This window comes from Zootoca vivipara, chromosome 1 (assembly GCF_963506605.1).
Source record: "Zootoca vivipara chromosome 1, rZooViv1.1, whole genome shotgun sequence".
Taxonomy (NCBI): domain Eukaryota; kingdom Metazoa; phylum Chordata; class Lepidosauria; order Squamata; family Lacertidae; genus Zootoca; species Zootoca vivipara.
In genome coordinates, this window is record NC_083276.1 from 16,060,861 (window position 1) to 16,075,800 (window position 14,940).

Consider the following 14,940-nt stretch of genomic DNA (forward strand, 5'->3'; position numbering starts at 1 on the left):
ATAACAGAAGCTGTTCTGTCATTAGAGACATCGGCTCGATTGCTTCGGCCTGCCCACAAGCTGGCTAAGCAGGAAAGAAAGGGAGAGGACTCACGCGTTTTCTCTCCCCGCCGACATCTTTTCCCTCTTTCTTTCCCACCACCCTGGGAAGCTTCCAGGCTGCTTACCGTACTTGATCCGGCGGCCTGCCGGGTCAGCACTGATCAGCGCTGCACGGAGCACCAGATCGAGGATCCGGTCTGCAGAGTCAGCGCTCAGCAGCGCCGTGCTGGATTGAGGAGGCGATGCTCCGTGCAGCGTTGCTGGGTGCTAACTCTGCAGACCGGCTCCTCGATCCGGTGCTCCGCACGGCGCAGCAACAGCCAAGCGCAGCACGGCGAGCCGGCCAGCACCCTCACCCTCGCCACTGCTGCGGGCACAGGCACGGGCATGTCCCCCACCGGCGCCAGCCTCAGCAGCAACGCCAGCAGCGATGCCCGCATGGTGCAGCTCAGCCCCACGGCAGCCCCTGCGCTCCCGCTCCAGCCACCTGCGTGAGCCATGCTCTACGGCCTCGGCCCCCCGCTCAGCACCGCCAGCAGGTCCACCGCAGCGTCGGGGGAGGAGGGGAGGAGGGACTTTTCTGCCTATGCCATCCGTTCTCGGCTTGGTTTGCTTAGCGTCGCCTTTGTCATATGCCACCATTGTCGATGATGTCCTCCGGTTTCACAGAATTGTGGAATTGGAAGGGACCACGAAGGCCCTGCAATGGAGGACTATTGTGCCTCCAACTCCCCCCTGCCAAATGGAACTTCCCGACACGCCCCCCTTAAACTTTTGGTCAGAGGCGTCCTCCTTGCTGTGCGCCCTGAGCTAGCGGGACCCAGCAGCAGCAATGCTGGCCGCGGTAAGGAGGGGTACTTACAGTAATAATTTTTTTAAAAAAAGACACCCCCTGAAAATAAGCCATAGGCGTATTTTCTTGAGTAAAATTAATATAAGACGGTGTCTTAAAATGTGGGAAACACGGTACCTCTTGTTGCGTTTGCTTCACGTTGCGGCTTTTTGGGTTGCGAACGCTGCAAACCCGGAAGTGTATACTTCCAGGTTTTGCTGCGCGCGCACGCACACAACACTTCTGAACGCTTCATGCATGCGCAGAAGCGTTCTGCGCGCTTCGCGCATGCACAGAAGTGCTCTATCATGCTCCGCACTTGCGCAGAAGCGCTGCGGACATACAATAAATAAATAATCACCACTTGCTTGCTTGCCAGGTAGGGAACCAATAGGCAAGCAGGCAATGGCATCTACTACTACTCCTCCTCCTTCCCACCATCAAGCAAGTTGCAAGGGTGAAAAGGAAGAAGAGGAAGAGAAGAAAATGGTGGAAGAGAAAATGGTTCAGGGGGTTCTTGTCAGTGCTCCCACCAGACCACGAGGCATGGCCCTCAGCAGATGCCCGACTATGCCAAGTCCCTGATGCCAGCCAAGGCTGTCTTAAGCATATGCAGTGCCAGGGTGCAAAGATCCCCCCCCAGGTTGCCCAGTCCCAGGTGCGCAGGAGAGCAGAGCCGGCTCAGTCGCCCCCAAACTCGCGGCACAGAGCCGCCTGCAGCAGAAGAGCCTGCTGCGGCGCTCCGACCGATGGGCAGGCTCTTCCCTGGACTCAAATTTTGGCCTGGTGCCCCTGAGAAACCAGCACCCGGGTGGCCCGCACCCCTAGCGCCTATGGGTAAGATGGCCCTGATGTCAGCCCTGTAAGATGGAACCTTACTTGTCCCCAGAAAGCACAGAAGGGTTCCAAGCAAAGGGGGTACTTCAACCTTCTCCACACAAGTGCCAGAAGAGGAGAAGGACTCCATCAGTCCATGAGCCTTAAGTGCGGTGGAGGCCTGAGCAAGGAACAATTCCTCCAAGACTGCGTGAAAAAGTAATTAAGAGAGAAAAGTTTGCTCATGAAGCCGTGGATGGAAGACATCTAAGCAAAGTTAATCAAACGCTGAAATAAGCTCCGTGCTGGTGAAGAGCAATGGAGAGAAGTGAATGAACGGTTCAGTGAAATAGCGCCGTTCTAATCTGTACAGCTGGCTTCATGTTTTTCAAGTGCGAATGCACCCAATTTGGATTCCAGTAACAAGCTGGGTTGTTTTTGTTCTGCTTTTTTCTTTTACTGAAAGCGCTACTGATGTATTGGTGAGAAATGCAGAGTAACAATAAACAAGAAAAGAAAAAGGGAGGTGTTCAGAGTAAACTGGCTGTGTTGTTTGAACCTGCTTCTCTCTCTCTCTCTCTCTCTCTCTCTCTCTCACACACACACACACACACACACACACACCAGATGCATGATAATACACTGAAAAAATCCCAAGCTATATAAAATGTTAAATTCAGTCAAAAGCCAATGAACTGAAATGCCTGTTTAAATATAAACATTTTAATATGATGTTGAAAGCTGCTTCTTCAGGTGGGGTTTATTCTGAGCACCACTTATTCTCACCTGCCTATCTTTCAGAACCTCAGAGCAGTCTTACTTACCCAATGATTTAGAAAGCTGCCCTAGACCAGGCACCCCCAAACTTCGGCCCTCCAGATGTTTTGGACTACAATTCCCATCATCCCTGACCACTGGTCCTCTTAGCTAGGGATCATGGGAGTTGTAGGCCAAAACATCTGGAGGGCCGCAGTTTGGGGATGCCTGCCCTAGACCAAATCAGTCAGTTGGTCCACCTAGTTCAGTATTGTCAACACTGACTGGCAGCAACTCTTCCAAGGTTTCAGGCAAAAGTCGTTCCCAGCCTTATCTGAAGTTGCCTGGGATTTAACCCGGGGCATTTTCCATGCAGCGCATGTGATCTACCACTGTGCTATAGTTGTCCCTTTCCAGGCAGAATGATAATAGTTCAGTAGAGCCTTGTAGGCAAGCTTGTCCAACTTCCTCTTCTATGCAAAAATCCAAACCCAGAGCAGCCCCATGAGATGGCTGCCCAGCCTCTGCTTCAAGACCTCCCCAGCCGCCACCCCAAGTTATTGCTTCCATTGACAAACTGCTTTTACCATTAACAAGCGTCTCCTAAAGTTCAACAGAAATCTACCTTCCCATAACTTAAACCCATTAGATCTAATCCCACCCTTTAGGGCAGCAGCAAAAGAAGTCTTTATTCTCTTTAGTAAGACGGGATAGCTCAGTTGATTAGAGCATGGTGTTGATAACACCAGGGTTTCAGGTTCGATCCCTGTATAGGACAGCTGCGTATTCCTGCCTTGCAGTGGGTTGGACTAGATGGTCCTCAGAGTCCCTTCCAGCTCTACAATTCTATGATTCTATTATTTTTCTTGGCTTATCTTTCCAACCTTTAGATAGGAATGCCTATCTTATCTTTCCTGTATCAGGAAGTATCAGCCCTGTATTGGGAAGCTTTTAATGTTTCATGTTTTATTATGTTTTTGTATATGCTGGAAACCACCCAGAGTGTCTGAGGGAACCCAGTCAGGTGGGTGGGGTGCAAATATAATAATAATAATAATAATAATAATAATAATAATAATAATAATAATAATATATTATTTATACCCCGCCCATCTGGCTGGGTTTCCCCAGCCACTCTGGGTGGCTTCCAACAGAAAAATAAAACACAGTAATCTATTAAACATTAAAAGCCTCCCTGAACAGGGCTGCCTTCAGATGTCTTCTAAAAGTCTGGTAGTTGTTTTCCTCTTTGACATCTGTTGGGAGGGCGTTCCACAGGGCAGGCGTCACCACCGAGAAGGCCCTCTGCCTAGTTCCCTGCAACTTAGCTTCTCGCAACGAGGGAACCTCCAGAAGGCCCTCGGTGCTGGACCTCAGTGTCCGGGCAGAATGATGGGGGTGGAGACGCTCCTTCAGGTATACTGGACCGAGGCCATTTAGGGCTTTAAAGGTCAGCACCAACACTTTGAATTGTGCTCGGAAACGTACTGGGAGCCAATGTAGATCTTTCAAGACCGGTGTTATGTGGTCTTGGCGGCCGCTCCCAGTCACCAGTCTAGCTGCCACATTCTGGATTAGTTGTAGTTTCCAAGTCACCTTCAAAGGTAGCCCCACGTAGAGCGCATTGCAGTAGTCCAAGCAGGAGATAACTAGAGCATGCACCACTCTTGCTAGACAGTCTGCAGGCAGGTAGGGTCTCAGCCTGCGTACCAGATGGAGCTGATAGACAGCTGCCCTGGACACAGAATTAACCTGTGCCTCCATGGACAGCTGTTAGTCCACAATGACTCCCAGGCTGCGCACCTGGTCCTTCAGGGGCACAGTTACCCCATTCAGGACCAGGGAATCCTCCACACCTGCCCACCTCCTGTCCCCCACGAACAGTACTTCTGTCTTGTCAGGATTCAACCTCAATCTGTTAGCCACCGTCCATCCTCCAACCGCCTCCAGGCACTCACAGGGGAAATAATAATAATAATAATAATAATAATAATAATAATAATAATAATAATAATGGCTTAAAAATCTGCCTAGAGCCCACCCAAGGAACTAATTCTCCACATGTGCCAATTTGCTTGTTAATTCACGAAACAACAGCCTTAAAATGACTTCATATCTTACATAATAAAGTGCATTGTGCTTCCTGAAGGACATGTACAAAAACAAATTTGTATTACACTAACAACGGAACCCACCGGGTACACTGCTCCAAGCACAGGGAACTCAGTCCATTAGCTTCAGTTACAATTGGCGTTGCACTATAATGACGGCGAGAAAGAAAATACCAGAGAAATGCGGCTGCGAGAAGGAAAATGACCCAAAGACACAATGCAGAAATGGGCTTGTCTGAAAAGAAAGTTTCGGTACATTACTCGCTTTCCCACCAAACTACAAGCAAAGCGGACCCATAAAACTCGTAAGCGGTAATATGAAAGCTTGATTAACCCGGAAATGTGAATACTCCAACGTAAGATTTAATGGATTTTACATTCGGAGTATGGAATGCCCTTGGAGCCACATCTATTAAAAACACATGCCATAACAAAACTGAAAGAATTGATTATCACTGCATACGCTGAAAAATTATGCTCAGGCTCGTTTCATGGCTGGTTTCTGAAAGAAATCAAGAGAAATTCCTACCCTTTTTTAAACTCAAACATCTACACACAGCCCTGTAATATAAAGGTACTATGAGGGGGGCACATAATATTAACATGGCTTACTAGCCATCCTTTAAGTTTGGATTGCCACCATGCCCCCTGGACAGTTAAGCCCAATCAAAGGCGACTATGGGCTGCGGCGTTCATCTCACTTTCAGGCCGAGGGAGCCAGCGTTTGTCCACAGACAGCTTTCCAGGTCATGAGTAAACCACTTATGTCGCAATGGGAACACTGTGACAGAAACCTGAGCGCACAGAAACGCTGTTTACCTTCCCGCCGCAGCAGTACCTATTTATCTACTTGCGCACAGGAGTGCTTTTGAACTGCTAGGAGCAGGGACAGAGCAACTCCAGCATTAATGTAACGTTCAAGCTTGCATGGGAGGAATTAGTTTAAAAACCACTGGAAGTAACTAAACAAACAAACAACGGACAGTTAGAAAAGGCCTCCTAGAAAAACAGATTGATGAAGTAATTAAACGCTTACATGGCCGTCCTTAACAGTCTTGTTTGGAAGCAAGACCTATTGATTTCAGTACAATTTAGGGCCAAACTAGACACAGCAGTAAATGTGTCTTAGCATCCAATATGCAGGGTTCTTATTTTAGGGGGTGGGGGTGGGAATGCAGATTGCAGCAGCTGAGGCGGGGTGGGGGCCTGATAATTAAAAGAATTAAAGCATGTGGAGAGGGAATTTAACTCTTTCCTCTCTTGCTAATGTCACAAAGAAAATTCGTCTTCTGAAGCTGGAATTTGCTCTGAAGGCAGAGGACACTCACTAGTGCTTAAGGGAGATTACCTCCCAATGCAGAGGAGGGATTTTTTTTTTAACCAAGCACTGAAGAAAATGGTGAAATCTCCCTTCCATAACTGTTCTGATCCAATTAATTATCATTTCACCTTTGCCCCCCCCCCCGCCGCCGCCGCCAATAAAAAGCTGGTTCAATTTGCATTTTTTAAAAGCTGCATGTTAAATGCAAATACTGTATGCATTTACTGCCATGTGTAGCTTGGCCCTTTTCCCCATGTTTATTTACTTATTCATTCAAAAAAATTACTCACCGCTTGATTTTAAAAAAACCTGAAAGCAATTTATAGAAGATAAAACAGTAAAATCAAGAAAGGTTTGTGACCCTACCGGTACTTTAAAACAGACAAAAGTTAAAATACTAAAACTGAAATTAACTAAATTTTCTCAGGACCTGAATACCTTTTAAAATAACATTTTAAGCCCCACAATATTCCATGTAGTATGAAAATAGGCTTTCATGTGCAAGCCAAAACACATACCTATATTAATATTTACCTGTTTCTATATCAGTTAAATGAAGCATAGAATCAAACCCTCCGCTGAGAACACCTCTCCCACAGGGGGTCCACTGGGCAGCTCGAACGGCACAGGTGTGGCAAAGGTATGTTTTCAAGCAACGGCCCTGATCCACAGCATCCCAAACCTAAAAGGGAAATATAATGAACTTTAAAAATGATGAGCTGACCAACTGCAGCTAGGGCCAACAGGGAATAGCAGTGGCTTCTGATCGGTCACTTTAAAAGCTCCTTGAGAGTATCATTAGGAAGCAACACTTTTGCAAGTTGGAATGCAAATGCCTAAAATGAAGAAGCTGCTCGGAAGTGAAGCAAGCTACATTGGTTGTATTTGTAACGGGAAGTGGGAAATGGCCTCCGCACACCATTCAAGATGGAACGTTATTCAGAGCCATAGAATAAGCTGGCAACCAGGAGGGCACAGGGCTATTCTGCAGAAGGAAGTCTATCAACAACAGCAGCAACAAAATCACAGAATCATAGATTTGGAAGGGGCAGCAAGGGTCATCTGTGCCAACCCCCTGCAATGCAGGAATGAAGGTGCCGGATGAGTCTCTGTGAGGAGGAAATTCTATACAGACAAGATCCTCTCCTGGGCTACAACTGCACAAAACATATGAGGATGACAAAGCTGGATGTAGTTCCTATCTGGAGGACATACATAAAAGGGGTAGATAACCACATTCAATTAGCACTAGGAACAGGTCTTAGAGTCATAGCATTGTAGAGTTGTAAGGGACCCCGGGAGGTCATCTCATCCAACCCCCTGCAATACAGAAATCTCAGCTAAAGCATCCATGACAGGTGGCCTTCCAGCCTCTGCTGGAGGGAGACCACTCCGCTGTCGAACAGCTCTTACTGTCAGAAAGCTTTTCCTGGTGTAGACCAGGGTTCCAATCCCCACTCAGCAACAAAGCTCACTGGATGACCCTGGACCACTCGCTGTCTCTTCACCTAACCTCCCTCACTGGGTTGTTGTGAGGATAAAATAAGGAGGAGAACTATGTACGCCACCCTGGCCTCCTTGTTGCAAAGGTGGCATATACAGTCACACCTCAACATCCGAACGCTTCGACTTCCGAAGGTTTCAACTTCTGAAGTTTGACAACCCCGGAAGTCTTTTCGCCGCGCACGCCCGGCGCGCACGGTCAGCGCATGCGCAGAAGCGGCGCTTCGGCATCCGAAAACCTCAACTTACTAAGACAACCACGGAACGGATCGTCTTCGTAAGTCAAGGTACCACTGTAAATATAAAAATAAATACATGAGAACATACACACTGTGACACACAGATGCACATTTTGACAGAACTCCGGCTTAGATCCTAACTAAGGTTCCAGTGAGAGCCAGTGTGGTGTAGTGGTTAAGAGCGGTAGACTCGTAATCTGGGGAACCGGGTTCGTGTCTCCACTCCTCCACATGCAGCTGCTGGGTGACCTTGGGCTAGTCACACGTCTCTGAAGTCTCTCAGCCTCACTCACCTCACAGGGTGTTTGTTGTGGGGGAGGAGGGGAAAGGAGATTGTTAGCCGCTTTGAGACTCCTTCGGGTAGTGATAAAGCGGGATATCAAATCCAAACTCTTCCACTGGTGGCTGCATCCCATGGATGTAATTCCACAAACCAGACCAGCAGAAGGGGGGCATTTTTCACTCCTCTCCCCTTCCTCCTTTGCCCCCTTGAAAATCTGTTCCAGGGTGTTGGGGGAAGCTCTTGAGGATACTGAGGGGCAATGTGGGGGTCTGCATGGGGAAGGGTGGGTCAGCGAAAAATGCCTCCACCGGACCCCAGGTTCCTCCGTGTACAAAAGAAGCCCTTCATTCATGGAGCGCTAGTTAGGATCCCAGCCACTATATTATTAGCGGTGTCCCCATTCCCCATCAATCCCAGACACTTCAGAAGGATTAGGTGGCAAAGCATGTCAAATGCTGAGATTGAAAAGATTGAAAACGGTTACATGCCCTCTGTCCATCTCTAGATGCAGATCGCCAAAGAGGTAAAGCAATGCCGTTTCTGTACTGACATGCCCAGATGGCATGTTCCAGGAAGTCTATCTCACACTGGAATTCATTAAGCAGTCACACCACAGCCAACTTATTCAACTTGCTTTTTTTAAATAAAAAAAATTAAAAGAGGGAGTGGTTAATTTGAGACCAACCTGCAATTATTCAAATATTTCAGGTCCGGGGGAAATTCTTCAGAAATGAATGAAATAGCATTTCCTTCAGCACTTCAGGAAGCAGCCCATCATCCAGAACCAGTGTAGAGCAGGGTTCACCAATATGGTGCCCTCCATATAAGTTCTGAAGAGCACACATAACCTGAACTAGGCGGGTTTCACTGGTCACAAGGGGCAAGAGTCAAGGGAATCCAAATAATTGGCCTCGGGCCTCCAAGCACCTTGTCTTCTTCCTTGGGCAACAGCAGTTTAAACTTGTATTTCAAATTTGGACAGGCTAAGTGCTCCAAACATCTCATCTAGACTAGCTTGCAAGACTGCATTTAAAGTAAAAGGAGAGAACCTTGCATTCTGAAACTATATTAAAGGCAATAAATTAGTGTGTGGCAGGCACAATTTCCTGAAAATTTCCTGAAAACGCTGGAACTGATCATGAAAGATTTCTGTTGCTACATTTATCATCCTCAGCTAGTTCAAGAAACAATCTTATCACTTATCAGCCATCTATACTTTCTATTTCATCTCCACAAAAGCAATGCAGCTTTAGTAGTTGCCTGGTGCCATTACTATTAAATAACTTTGCTATGGAATTATGACGGTGACTCTGTGGACTGAAATTGGAAGATTCTACATATTCACACATAGCAAGGCATTAGTTTTGTATATATAAGGCAATCGGTGAACCCAGCAGAGTTTTTTAGAGGACATCTTTTAGTTATAGGGTGCCCCTCGCTCCTAAACCACATACCTATTTGGTTTAAATCTGAGCCTAGCTTTACTTTAGTGAAAATCAAAGTTCAGATGGTCACAGTCAGTCTGCGTAAGTCTGAATCCAAGTGGTTAGTTTGTAAACCACAGTGTTCAAGAGTTAAGACAGGCTCCCATGAAGTGAATTGCTTTTGGAAGCATATAGGAAGGCTGGAGGAAACAGAGCTTTGCAAATTTCAATATGAACTGACTTGATTTGCACATTCCACAATGGTGCTGCCCATCGGATATCAGCAAATGTTGCAGTGTAGTTCTCAGCTCAAAAAAAGTAGGAATATGTTTTAAAATGCATACTTTGAGATAAAATATGTTTAGAAATGCATGCTTTGATAAAATACATTTATAAATGCCTATTTTAATTTTTATAAGAAATACTTTGAAAACCTTCATACATATTTTTTTTATAAACTGCAAATGAATGTGGAAAGGGAATGGAACAGAATTATGAATGAACACATGCAGAAGTGACACAGAACACAAATAGACTAATCCATCCATCCTTAGATGTTCATTGACCATTGGCCATTTTGGCTGTGGTTGGTGGAAGTCTGGGAAAATCTGTAGAGCCACAGGTTCCCCCTCTCTGGCTAGTTCATATAAGAAAACAATAACAAACCATTCTAATAAAGGTCGGAAATAATAAGAGATTTAATTTCCACAACATTTGAATAGACGGTGGGAATTACAACTTGTAATTATACTTTGGGTTTCAGGATAATCAAGATATCCCATTAATCAAAAGCTATCAGCTTTATAGTCATTATTTTTAGCACATTTTAATAACAAATATATCTTCAAAGTTTATCAGAACAGTAATACCCAGCTAACATGCTAATGGGTCTCTTTACGAGACATTATGTTGATTTACTGTTTTGTATTAAAAGCGTAATGCTAATATCCCATGGCAATAAAAACGTTGGATTAACATGCAGGATTACTATCTTCTACTTGTTTTTTGATCACTTTTTGGCTATTTAGCTTTCAAGCTGCATAGGACAATTGGTTTTTCAGGTCACCTTAAACTTATTATCAGAGTTAGCAGACCTAATAAATTAGTGTTTAAATTCCTGAATTGGGGAGAACCAGCGTACACCAGCTTGCTAGCTGGGATGAGGAAAGTTGTAGTCACTCTAAAACATCTGAAAGGAATGGGGTGTTAAGAAAAGTATAACTACAGGTGTCTTGTGACTGTCTTATCTGAGTTGCTGGGCAAACTAGCATGTAGCATTGGGTAGACAAGGCTCAAGTTACAGTATCCATTGTTGGGAAGTACAGGAGAATCTTTTGGAGATGTGGATATTGTTGGAACAATCTTGTGAAAGTGTGGAAGACTTTGCAAAGAGCTTATCTGAGAGAAGTTGGACAAGCTGCAAGACTTCAGGATTGAGAGAATTCTAGCAGTTGCAGTACTTTGTTAGCAACTGGGTTTTGCGCTTGCTGTGTAGACTTTGTCCCAGCGTGAATTTTATGAGCTGGAACCCTCTCTGGGCTCAGAGAGTGAAGACGTCTTGCAGCAACGGTAGTGTGTGTCTATAGTGTGTGTGTATGCCAAGTAAAAGCTATCTCTGCTGCACAGTTTTTTCCTGTGGTGAACTTAAGCGCTTGACTGAACTTCTGTGGCACGTACACAACACTCAACATAGGGTTGGGAGAGGCTGTCATGGACAAACATATCATATAACCCAAACACCAAAGTGTATTGGCCAAGAGCAATTTTCCAGTAGCTTGGGGGTGTGCGGATAACCATAGAAGTTGGTGCTCATCAAATCTCTGAATGTCTGGATCATGCCTTATTGTTGATCACACATGTGTATGTGGGAATGCCAAGAGGGTATGTGCTGAGCAGGAAACGGCATGAACCAGACCCTGACTGCATGCAGTCTCACTGAATCAACACAACTTCAACTGGGCTCCCCATGGTGCAACTTAATTCTTTCTTAAGACACAAAAATCATTCCTTGACATGGCAACTGATGGGCCTTTGCTCTATTTCTGTGCCTTCAAAAAGATGCTCTATTGAGCAATCAGGTATTGCAAAGTCTTTGAGAATAGATTCAAGGCAAGTCATGCTGTCAATATAGTTTATTTTGCCCTATTTGTGGAGAAGTGTTAAAAAATGCTGTTGGAAATAACTCTTCAGAAAGACTTGATGATCCTGTCACATTTTACTAGACTAATAAAGAGTAAATCATACCAAGGTGGAATCTGGAAAAGGGGAGTTTTTGAGAGAGCTGATGGTTGAGTAAAGTTGAAAAGACAGGCTGTAAATTACTTAGAAGATATTTGGTGTACTTAAACGATTAACTATAAAAAGGCAATTTTCACAAGGGGTGTGTGTGTGTGTGTGTGTGTGTGTGTGTAAGAGTAAGAGAGGAGAGAGGCTGTGCTGCACACTTTTCTCTGTTCTTTCAAAGCAGACAAACAAATATCCCATTAAAGACTGACCATATAAGAAAGTCACAAAATTCGGTATTTTACACCCAGCACCCCAACTTGTAAGCAGGTGGTGTTTTTTTCCTAATGAGATACCAAGACTGCATGAGATATTATCTACAGAGCACATAAGATTTGTTCAGACCATGCTCATTTTCTCACTCCTCAAGACCTAATGGGTTCTCCTCTGCCAAGGGATGGGCTCTACTACCTGTCAGAAGGCCCAATCCTGCTTATGCATCATCTGCCTGCTCTGATAGCTCTCTCTGCACACCAAACCTCTCCTCTTCACTCAGCTGCCTTCCTCTCTTTCTCGAAGCCAGTGAGCCGGTGCCACTGACACAGGAGGAGGATATAATTTTGTAGGAGCATAAGAAGTTACCATATACAGAGTCAGGCCACTGGTACAACTAGCTCAGTACTGTCTGCACTGACTGGCAGTGGCTCCCCAGGGTTTCCGGCTCCACCTGGAGATGCCGATGACTGAACCTTCTGCATGCAGAGCAGATGCTGGTTGAGCTGGCTGGCTTTCACAGCACTGTTTGTCTCTGGGCCCCAAGAGACAAGGCTTTACACTGCCCACCCACAAGCTGGTGCCCTCCAGATATTGTTGGACCACAACTCCCATCACCCCTGAATGTTGGCCAGGCTGGCTGGGGCATCCAGAGGGCCCCAGGTTGCAGAAGTCTCGTTTACCATAATTGGTCTGACACCAGTATATTTACTCCATACTCTTAAGAGTATGTTGGCCCTGTGTTGGCCTCAGAGGCAACTGAGCAATAAAAGGCAAGTTCTCTTTTTCTTCAGCCTTAAAGGTAATCAATGGTGTTCGCGATTGTCAAAGAGATTAGATGAAACAGACCCTTCGAAAGCCAATTATAATGATAAAGGGTATGTAGCAAAAGATATACAGAAGGGCAATCTGCTGATCGGCAAAGGGATGCCAAGAGGCCAGCGTGGTGCTCAGGGTCAGAGTCCAAACAAGATTCACACTTGCCAAGAAACTACACCAGAGGTTCCTGGTGTCGGATAATGACTGGCACAGGCTGGAACACATGCAAGACTGCATCTGATATGAAACTGGTGCAGTAGTTATGGCATCAGCAATAGGAATGGGAAGACCCGGGTTCAAATTCTTATTCAGACATGAAGCTTCACTGAACTACCATGGGCTCCACACAGCCTACCACAGAAAGCAGCAGTGAGGATAAAATGTGAGAGAACCATGTACACTACCTTGAGCTCCTTGGAGGAAAGGCAGGATGTAAAGGCAATTACTGGATGTGTTCTAGTTTCTTGAGACACATCAGAGATTGCCACCACTTGTCATCATCCCCCCAGCCCCACTGTTGCCCATTTGTATTTCCAGCACCTGCAAGCTCATATGCTATTTAAAACCAAAGGGTGCCTGATGTAAGCGGATCCAGCCACCTATCACCAATTAGTAATGCGGCAGATTTGCCCTGCTAACTGCCCCCTATTAAATATAGCGCACAATCCTCATTGTCCACCAATTAATAGGAAGTTTTGCAAATTTACCACAGGATGTCAAGTTGTGCGAGGGAAAATTTAATGATTTAGAGTCCCCGGTAGGAGTTGATCAAACAAACAAGAAAAGTGTATTCAGCAAAGAGAAGTTAACTTGTTACCGTACTAAAGGTAAAGGGACCCCTGACCGTTAGGTCCAGTTGCGGACGACTCTGGGGTTGCGGCGCTCATCTCGCTTTATTGGACGAGGGAGCCGGAGTACAGTGCCACCCGTGTCCCTTTTACCTTACCTGTTACCAAATCAGCTGGTTCATGCAGACAAATTGTGCTTTACCAATGCTTTACAGGTTTGCACCAATGCTAACCTGTGCCAGTGGACAAGATTTTGAAGTAGCAGCACCAGGTTGGAAGGTTTAAAGAAGGCTGTTATAAATTCTGTTACGCACCAATGCATCAAATTTAGGTCAGTTTGGGAACTTTCCAACCTGGCGTCAAAGCTCAAACTTTGCTAGCCTAGACTTGCTGTTTAGTCATGATATACAAGACAAGGCTGCTCTCATCCCTCCCCTTCCAGTATCCATGGCGATTGCCTTCTGGGCTCATTTCAAATTTGTGATGATGACCTATAGAGCTCTTTAAACACCCGGCATCCCTAAGAGATGGCCTCAATCTTTATACTGTAGCACAGTCTTTAAGATTGGCTAGGGATGCTTCCCCATGAGTTCCAACCAAGTCAGAACCTGTGTGACTTTCAGAAGAAGCACAAGGCTGAAAATGAATAATTAGGACAATCAGCACATTGTCAAGCTAAGGGTACCCTTCCAATTAAGTACATACCGTAAATTGCAGGTGTTTTCATAGGTGTGGTTGTTTTGTTTGTTATTATGTTATGCATTTTTTTGTTTTTATATTGTAAACCACCCTGTGATCCTCTGATGAAGGGGTAGTATAGAAATATAATAATGATAATTGTTATGTACTAAGCTTGGATCCTAGAACAATAGGCAAGTAGGATCCTAGAATGCAGCAACTGATTGGCTTGCAGGAGAAGACCAATCAGGCTCCAGGAAGAAGTTAATCAGCCTATTAGGCTAGTAGGATCGTAGAATGCAACAACTGATTGGCCTGCAGGAAAAGACCAATCAGGCTCCAGGAGGGAAGCAGAATCAGCCAATCAGATGGGACTCATTGTGTAAATAATGTATATAAAAGCCTGAGGTTTGGGGGGGATTTCATTCACTGTTTTACAAGCTGCAATAAAGAGCATGAAGTCACTACAGGACTCTGAGTATATTTTAATAATAATTAATAATAATAATAATAATAACCGTGCTTGGAGTTCTTTGGCTGCAATATCCTTTTTTTCAAAAATGCTCCCACCGCAAAATGATTCTGGACAAAGCCATACTTACAGAGTCTGTAGATTTATTGTGTTTGGCGTTACCTTGGTATTTCTTCTGAAAGCAATCCATTGCGCTTTGTTAACAGGTAACACAGCTTTCAGTTTGAGGAAGGCCAAACTTAACAAATACTTATATGTACCAGCTGAAACCTAATCTATATTAGAAATCTCTATATAAGATTTCAGTCTTTTCTCTGTAATGTTGCCCACTGTCTAGATGTCTGAAACGGGGGATGGGAG

The 14,940-nt window shown here is 45.2% G+C and overlaps 1 protein-coding gene across 2 annotated transcripts in view; it reads right to left on the reverse strand.

Annotated features, from left to right (window-relative positions):
- The window catches only part of WDR25 (WD repeat domain 25), a 102,866-nt gene that overhangs the window by 37,670 nt on the left and 50,256 nt on the right, over nt 1-14,940 (reverse strand). For both annotated transcript variants that reach the window (XM_035105876.2, XM_060271832.1), the window contains exon 3: nt 6,413-6,560. In XM_035105876.2, the coding sequence (XP_034961767.1) occupies nt 6,413-6,560 (148 nt within the window). The remainder of the gene's footprint in view (nt 1-6,412; nt 6,561-14,940) is intronic.